The following is a 9,272-nucleotide window of genomic DNA, read 5'->3' on the forward strand; positions in this document are numbered from 1 at the left end:
AAGAGATGCCAGTTACTACTACAACAAGTTTTCTGAACTCAGAGTTTCAGCTTCAGAGCTGGGGGTGACTCTAAGGCTGTTCACTGACACTATTTACAGATTGATTCACTTGGGTTCTTCTAGGCCAACTTGCTTTTCCACGTCAGACTTTTCTTAGCACAGAAGAGCATGATCAACCAATGTTTTCACCGTTAATTCTGGGGTGCTTGCTTCTATTATACTCTCAAAACTAGACCATTTCTATCACCAGGGTGAGGAAATCCTATTTGATTTAATCAGAAATTCCACTGACAGAAAAACATTTTCAGTATTGTAAGACTTTGCATGAGTATTTTCATGGCCTTATATTTGAGTTGTGCTATTCTTACTTGCCAAATAGCATGGGTGGTCTTGCAAGCAATTACCTGGCAACACACACGCAATGCAAACCTTTCCTGGGACAAGCCACACATTCCTAAAGTTCAGGGAAATCTTAATTAGCAGTTGTGATTTCAACTTCCATTTCCCTTATACAGACAGTACTATGCTTCCAGATTACACAGATGGTGACAGAATAGGAGCTGGACTATATAGATACAGAGGTGTGTAAGCCCTTGGCAAGAACATCTCTGTGCTGGGCAAGGGCATACGTCTGAATACTAGCCAGCCCTCTCTCACTGACACCAATATGCCACATCAAGTTCAAAGAAGGGTAAACCAGACACAGCATTTACAGATATGTAGAGCTTTCTGGAGAATCCAGCTGGAAGAGTAAAGCAAAGTGCACAACTGCAAAACCCATTAGCATCACTAGGGTTTTACAAGCTGGAAATGCTAAATAACAGTACTGGATGCAGGCACCTTGATGAAAAGCAGCAGTAAGGAGTGGTGAGAGGCAAGCAGATTTCTTTAATTTAATTTTGCTTAAACTGCTACTTGTTGTAAATCTCAAAGAAGCCTCTGTTTCCTCTCTGCACTCTTGATGTAGTACCAGCTCCTTAAACCACATAAAACAAGTGGGCGAAGCTCTCTCCAAGAACATTTCATGGAGTTTAGACTTGTCTGAAGGAGTAACACAAGGATGAATTGGACTCATAGGTTATATAAAACAGGAGTTACTTTCCAGTCTTGAGCCACTATATCACTCAACAGAAAAACCTCTAACTTGACTTGTTATATTGGATTTACCTGGAAGAGAAGTCAAATAAAATTTAGCCTGAAGCTCTGAAAGCCCCCTGCTTAAATGTGAAGTCTCCTTTTATTCCACAGATATGAGATTTTGTCAAACTCTTTCACAAAGGTAACAAGAACAACCACCTTATGCCCTACATCTAGAAACCACCTTAAAAGGACAACTGCAAGTGATAAGTGGTAGTCCAGAAAAAACATGACACATTACTTCAGCAGAAACCCAAACTTCTTATATATATGGCTTCAGCAATGTAAGGCAACACCCGTGCCTCAGCAGCCAGTATATCAACTTTATGTCACTGTGTGATTCAAAGGGAAATCAGAACTCAATAACTGTTTGAGCAAACACAGGCATGACGGTTATTATTGTAGCAGATGAAGAAAGCACAAAACCAGAGCAGACAGGCCACTCAGCACACCTGTAACAAAATAATAGAAATTTCCTGCAAAAATGACAACAGAGATGAGAACTGCTGTGATGTCACCAGAGAGGGCTACTGGAACGGCTGCAACAGAAACACAGAAAGGAGGGAATTACAAAGTTTGAGAACTATCATCTTGGAGATCACGTAAAAGCTTCAAGGTGAGACTACAGTGGAAAGTTTAGTGCCCATGCACTAAAGACCTTTCCAGAAGACTAGTAATCCTGGGTTCTGCCAGATAAAACCTTCTTAGGCTAGTCTGAACAGGAGAATTGATTTCCTTTGGCAACTCTTCATCACAGACTTCACCATTTTCTGCACCAAATGCCAGACTTATTTCTTATACCTTGCCTTCTTTGACATAAAAGATGACATACGTATATTTTTAAATTAAACAAAAACTGTACCAAAGCAAACAGAAAACCCTCTCCTGAAGACACTTATCCCACTTGTGAGAAAACAAGCAACCGTGACAGTCATGTTATGTACTGCCACTGCTGGGACACATTCAAGATATACCCGCTGCTGTCTCCACGTCATGTAGAGAGTGGAACTAGATTTAAGCAAAATGATGCAGGTGCTGGTAGCTATCTAGCTTTGGGTTGTTCCATAGGAGGAATGGCAAACATACATATGAACATGCCAGTTTAAATGATAATTCTCCCAAAACTCACCATTGGACTTTACCCTTACCATTTTCCAGACTGCGCTGGCAGGAAGGCACAGCAGAGCAGCAGAACTTCCAGATCAGTGTCTGGGAAGTTCCCCTCCTCAGCAGTCTTGTGATTTGAGATGCACACAGAACAGAGCACTTTAAAGTGAGTCTTTAATATTTCAATAGAGAATTCTTTATTCACAGAATGTGCAATAACTCCTTCCGAACTATATGCAAAAATAAACCCCAAAATTCTAATGAAGATACAGAAGAAAAAAAAAAAAAGCAGCACAGCAATGTTCCAAGAGAATACATAATTCACAAGTTTAAAATTCAAGCACTCCCTTCCTCTGCCTGGAGCTCTCTTAAAATATTAACAATCAAATCTCTTCGGTAAGTGTATGGGGTGTACTTTATTCTGAACCAGTGCCTTGGGAAAAGGTTACCACTCGGGGCATACATTTTCGTCCCTTGTTTGCCCATCAGACCACGAAGAATCCTGTTGCGGGACAAGATTTTATCATAAAATTCAACCCCACCTCTGGCGTAGTCTTTGGAAATAGTAGCTGCCTTTCTGTCAGCCTTGCAGTCTAGGTGATAGGTCACAGCGTCGTAAGAAATGTAATAGCACATCAGTCCACCAGCGGCAGTTATGAGGTTACAGATGCTGCGAAGTATAATGGGGCCAGGAGATAAACCCAAAAGTAGCTTTATACCTCTCCCACAGAAAAATGTACCAGCTAAGCAAGCTGGAGCCACAACTGCACTTGCTAAAGGGCTGCCGTTCTGCAAATACACAACTTCTCTGGCAATGGCAAACTTCTGAGCTTTAAGTGAAAATGTCAGAGCTTCCTTCAAAGCAACACCTTCATTGCTCTCCCAGTCCACTTTCTTGCCATTGATCACAACAACATGGTTGACTATTCCTTTTCCATCCTCAGCTGTACTATCAAAGTTAGGAGGGATACCCACCAAAGAGCCTGCAGGCAGCCAGGGGACTCCCGCACTCACTGGGTGGAAGCCAGAAGCTGCGAAGGCTCGATAGGAGTCAGTGGATTTCACACCAGCATCTTGAAGGACATCCTGAAAGACAGCACAGAGCCTCTGTGAAAGCTCAGCTGGCTGCCCCTCTGACCAGCCCTCATGCAACAGTTTGAACGTCTGCTCAGGAAACACATGATGGGAAAGGTTAGCGCCAAACAGTCCCATGCAAGAAACAGCCAACAAAGTGATCTTGCGCTTCTTTAACCACACAGATGCCTTCCACAGGAACTGCACTGCCATAGTCAAATCCTAACCTGTTTATAACACAAAATCAGGAATTAAAATGTGCATAATGGGTCTCTCATCTGTAGCATTTAAAAAAAAACAAACCAAAACCAAAAACATGAGAAGAAGCAGAGCACCATAGCCAGAGAAACATTTGTCTACATTAACAAAACACAAAACACCTTTACAGAGAAAGTGATACACATTAATTTTTGGGCCTTGGACCATAGGATGATTGATACGAAGAATTAACTTCTCCCTTTCCTCCAGTAAATCAACTTACCGCAATAAAGACGGTAGTAAAGCCACCGTACTTCCTCCTTCCCCCAGCAATCAATATACATTCTGTATTTACCCAACTACTTGTCTGGTCCTTGCCAGCACAATCCTACTGTTGCACTCCACTACAGATACTAAGGCCAGAAAGAGACAGCAATTAGATTAATCTACACTAACCTCCTCTACGGCACAGCTCCAAAAATTTTAATAGTAACCTCAATACTAAAGTCAGTAATTTGTGCTTGACTACAACTTCCAAAATAACAAAAGAACAGTACATGGATCTTTGTAACAGTATCTTTTCTTCCAAAAGAACAGTATGTGGTTTTTTTCTAGGGTTGTTTTTTTTTTTCCAGATTTCAACTTCCAGGCAGTTGTTCTAGCTTACTCAGCAAAAAGCTATATTCAAAAAGCAGCATGCTTTCGGTGGCTACTTTTACAAATTTGTCTCTGAAATAATTTCTCTGACAAGTAATACATGCAATCCAGAGCAGAAACTGGAACAGAAATTGTTTCAGGGCAGACAACTACATTGTGACTCTTTAAATAAGCAAAGAAACTTAAAAACTTTCAAACCTGCCAACTCCTTCAGTTCAAGAGTCCTGCTTCCCTTGGGGAGTATCAGTTCCTTTTACAGTCCAAGCCATATGATGTGCTCTGCCCAGGAAAGCTCCAATCTCTAAAAATTCCATTGGCTACAGAATTTCCCCCTAGAATGATGCTACTATAAAGTCAGTAGTGAATTAGGCACCTAAATCCAACCAGTATCAGTGAAAAAGAGATGCCCCTCTTGCATCTTGCAATGTCTCTTCACTCAGGGCTTTAACACATGAGCTTCAGAGAATCTTGCTGCAGCTGTTGAAGACATTAGTGTTTCCAGCTGTCCTTACAGGAAGCCGAGGTGGCAGAAGGAAACCGCGCTTTGATACAACAACTAAGGTCTTAGTGTGGAGTACCACCAGAGGTGGATTTCAGCTATGCTGCTGGGCTTTGTACGGCAGCAGCTGAAACACAGACATATGCTCTCTTCCACTCATGCTGAACAAGAACGTCCCGCAGAGGGATAGAGTGGACAACTGGGGGCTGTAACATCATAAAACAGCACTGCATGACATGCCAGGATACACCAGTCATGGTCAACAGCAAATGAGTATTAACCACAGGGAAACGGAAGGGGATTAAATTGAAGGCAGTGTTTTAATGATATGTTATTACTACTCCTTCCTATGAAGCTCTTTCAGATTGTAAATTCACCAGGGGAAGAATAATCTTGTTTAATGTTTATACTGCACTGCACACATACTGAGTGCTTAATAAAAACAATGATGCATGTAAGTATACAATAATTTAATACGTATTTCTTAGTGTAATAAGTGGTGGTATTCTTACATTCTGCTGAAGACCGGAGGTGGTGATTTGTTTGACAAAGTTATTTAAGAAAAACATGCTGAAGAGCCAGGAGCTTGGATGAAACCCAATTTTGGAAGAAAATCTCCTTGATAATAGAGCTAAAAACCAGAAGATGGCAATACTAAACCCAAATGACCTTTTTGGAGTTAACAACCTCTCAGCAAATCTGGTAGCCTAGATCTGATTGAAGAGGTCATGGCATTTACGGGGTGGGGGCAGCACTTCTAAGGGGATGATTGTATGAAGACTATCACTTAATCCACAGGTGAGGCTGAGCCAAGGACTGCCCACGTTTCTTTCTCCTGCTCATGTCAGAGAAAGCCCTCTCATTCGGGCTGGCTAACACACCTTTTTAAGGTTAGGAACACTGCAAGGAGAAAATACCCCCTCAGCTTATGTCCACACCAGTGTGGTGAAGGACAGACCATGCTGAAAATCAGTCTACTTTCCTTTCTTGCATGGCTGAAAGGTGCTCAGCAAGCACATGGGAGGCTGAATAGTCCTCCCAGTCAGTGACTCGGGATGCCGGGAAGGACACCTGGACAGGCGGACAGCCAGCAGCCCCCGGGTAACCGTAGGAAAGAGGGTCAGAAGCGCCATGCTTATCTATATACTTCTCCTAAACAGCCATAACGGCAGGATACACCTCAATGCATTAACACTAACTTTTTTCCTGCTTCAGTCATTAAAATTGTAACAGTTGCTAAATATATATATATATTTTTTTTTAAATTAAATTAGCCTTTGTGCGGGCATGGCTTTAAACCTTTGTGAACAGACCCCTCGCAGCCCAGGACATGCTCTTGACTGGATTATGCCCAACAGTCCTGCCACACACCTAATGCAAGAAGAAGCAGGAAATGCCACAGAGTATTAATCTTCTCATGGTAATCAATACTCTGGAAAATAAAATTGCCCCCGGTACCTCCTAGCATTCACGCTCTCAAACCTTCCCCGAGGGTCAGCACAGACTCTCAGCTGCAGAAAATCCCACTGCAGCCCTAACTGCATATGACATCTTTATTTTTATTCATAAACTTTGTACAATTTATGTACAAGAATGGCAACCGGAAACTAGAAGGCAATTTATACGGACCGTATCCTGCCAACTTAATCATTTACTTAGTTCCCATTAAGCCGCAACAACGTTGATAAGGTGGCCTCCCCCAAATGCTGAAATACCGTGTTTCTCTGTGATGTTAAGGGCACTCATTCTCACGTAAGTCTGAGAATTTTAATAGCTAAATTTCAAAACGGGGACACCTAGACAGGTTGTTTCCTAACACTTGAATAAATTTATTTTTCCTAATTACACGTAGCCCAACTTAACACAGTAGCAGGAAACGGGGCGAGGCCTGGACCCGCCTCCAGGGCTCAGGATTTCAAGGCTCACTTGCCGAAACAAAACCAAGACGAAAGTGGGGGGTGGTGTGGCTACCAACGGCTTTACGCGAGGGGCAGGCGAGGCCCCGCCCGGCCCCGGGAGAGCAGGCCGCGGCGGCAGCGCTCCCCGCCCCCCTACCCCGCCATGCCGGGGGCGCTGAGGGCTGGTTCGAGCGGGCCCCTGGCCTCAGGCCGTCCTCTCCTCCCCCGCCCCGCGCCCGCACCTACCGAGGCTCCCCGCGCTGCGGCCGAGGCGGGGCTCCGGCGGGGCGGCCGCCTCCCCGGTGCCGTGCGGCGGCCGGAAGGGGCAGGGGCAGGGGCGGGCGGTGGCGCCGTGGCGGGGGGCGGTTCTCCGCCGCGGGTCTTTAGGGTTGTCACAGGCTCAGGGCTTGAAGCCTCATGGGTGAACCGTGGCCTCGAGTAAATCGGCGGCAGAAATCTCCCGAGCGGGAGATGCGAGAGGGAGGATCCCCCTCGCAAGGGAGGAGCAGGGCAAGGCCGGCGCTCGCTGAGAGACACCCCTGGGAGAGCGGGACTGCTTCTGCCGGAGTCATAAATTCGTTCCGTGTCCTTGTGTTTTGTGCTGTAACTCCCAGTGTTCTTCCTGCCAAATACCCTACGTATGTATTATTAATACAGCCCTCCCGCTGCAGCGCAGGAACGCTCACTGGGAAGGCAATAAGTGGCATAACTAGCATCCATCATGTTGGATTTGCTTTCTCTGTCATCCCTAGGAGGAAAACAACACATGCAGGGATTTTTATTTGCTTTAAAGTTATGATTTGCTCAAAGCAGAAGGTGGCTGGTGTAGTTTCTCAGCAATCGTGCATGGATTTTTTCCACAACCTGGGTGATCCGAGAAAGCCGTGGAGATGTTCTGTCCTTTTCGTGGCAGCACTGCTTGGCTGGAGCGAAGAGGGTGATTGGTGACCGGAGCAGCACCCTTTGGTAAGCGCTGGCCTCTGAGAGTGTGGCTCCAGCCTTGCCCCTGGGTTGTGCAGTCCTTGCAAAACAAGGACAGAGAATAGCTTTTGGCCAGCTTAGGATTTTATTTGGGTAATGGATAGCAGAAAATTGGTTTTGCCTCATTTATAGGAAAAGTATGCATTGGTGCTTGATGGTTGTTTTAAAATGTCCCTTCACACCAGGCAGTCATGAGGTAAGCATTTTTTACAATCCAAACAGAAATAATGCTTTGTAGTGGGTTGAGAGACAGCAGAATAGAAATTAAAGCAAGCCATGATTATTATCTACTTAGATTAATTTTGATAGATCAATTTTTCTTTTTACAGCCTCTGATTGAGGCATCTCTTACCAGTAAAGGCTCAGTTCCTACACCTTTTGACCTGCGATTTGCTTTCACATAAAAGGATTAAGATTGTAAACTGAATACTTACAAGTTTTCGTTCAAATTCAGGTCTTGCTCCAGGAATTATGTGAAAGTATCCTAATGAAGATATTTTATCCTATCTTTTTCCTACTAGATGATCTCCTGCATTTTAGAAATGCTAGTGTTAAACAGGCCTGGCTAGGCATACCCAACATCCCTCCCTGTTGTGAACAGAGGCTGTTAATGACACTCTTGGTTTCGACTTCCAATAAACGAGTTGCTAATTGCTAAGAAAACACACTCCTTCATGAGGGGTCACAGTTCTACCCTTAGGTTATGGTTTTATGCAATATGGCAAGACAGATGAACCGTTTGCTGCCACCCAAAAGGGGAAGTCAGAGGAAAGATCCCCCCTTCCTCACCTCTCTGTCTCCCTCTGAACCACTTTTTGCCAGATCTGGCATCCATCAGGCCCTCTTGTGCACTGCTTTTAACTCACTATGAGCAGAAAAGATAGTAACGGAAAAAAAGGGATCGTTTCTACCAGGTTAATGAGCTGAAGGGGTCATTGAAAAGTCTGAAAAGTGCCAGGGCTTCAACAAGGTGGGAGGCAGACAGAAGAAAAGGAGAGCTTCACCTCTCCCTTTATATCAGCAGAAAGCTGTTACAGCCATGGGTCTGCAGCCTCAGCATGTAGCTTCATCGTCTGCCAAAACTTATCATTTGTAAGTTGGCATTGATATTCATACTTCATTCAGATGTGTGAAGAAAAGGTGCATGCAGATGATGATGGACAGCTGGAGACCAGACTCCTCACTACCTGAAACAGCATGGTGATGGATTTTGAAAGCCTGAGAGTCACCAAGACTTACTTATCCTAAGTGATATATGGAGGGAGGGTTGGATGAGTTTGTACAGCCTGACTTTCTGAAAGGTGCTTCTACCTTCTGTACCGTTGGTCTGGAAACCAATGGTTTCATATACAAAAACTCAAGAGGCTGGCACAGCACTGCATTTGCACTACGGTTTCTCTTAAGAGCTTAATAATTAATATGATTGTGAAAAGTAGAGACCCCAACTTTACTAATCACCATGTTGGCATGATTCTGGTTTCAAGAAGCAGCTGTTACAGCAAGAAAGGTTAAAGAAGACTGAAGGGCTCCCTATTTCTGTTGCATAAAACACATCGTTATAGTCAGGGATCGAGGGATATAGACCACTTTTAAATTAGCCTGCTAGGTGGTGCTATAGGACATGCTCTAGGTTACTCATGCAAAAATAATATTGCAGTTCTGCCTGATGTTTTAGCAGAAAACATATACATGCCTAGTATCACCTGCCTCTCTAACTTAAG

The 9,272-nt window shown here is 44.1% G+C and overlaps 1 protein-coding gene across 1 annotated transcript; it reads right to left on the reverse strand.

Annotated features, from left to right (window-relative positions):
* Window positions 1-2,580: 2,580 nt before the first annotated feature.
* TMEM177 (transmembrane protein 177) lies at window positions 2,581-3,531 on the reverse strand. Its single transcript, XM_009946561.2, has one exon. The coding sequence runs from the start codon at window positions 3,529-3,531 to the stop codon at window positions 2,581-2,583; it is 951 nt and encodes a 316-aa protein (XP_009944863.1).
* Window positions 3,532-9,272: the final 5,741 nt, after the last annotated feature.

Source organism: Leptosomus discolor, chromosome 5, assembly GCF_034619465.1.
Source record: "Leptosomus discolor isolate bLepDis1 chromosome 5, bLepDis1.hap2, whole genome shotgun sequence".
In the NCBI taxonomy this organism is placed as follows: domain Eukaryota; kingdom Metazoa; phylum Chordata; class Aves; order Leptosomiformes; family Leptosomidae; genus Leptosomus; species Leptosomus discolor.

What these genes read in the sequence shown, in the direction of transcription:
- TMEM177 (XM_009946561.2), bottom strand. Translation starts at nt 3,531, where the DNA reads ATGGCAGTGCAGTTCCTGTGGAAGGCATCTGTGTGGTTAAAGAAGCGC.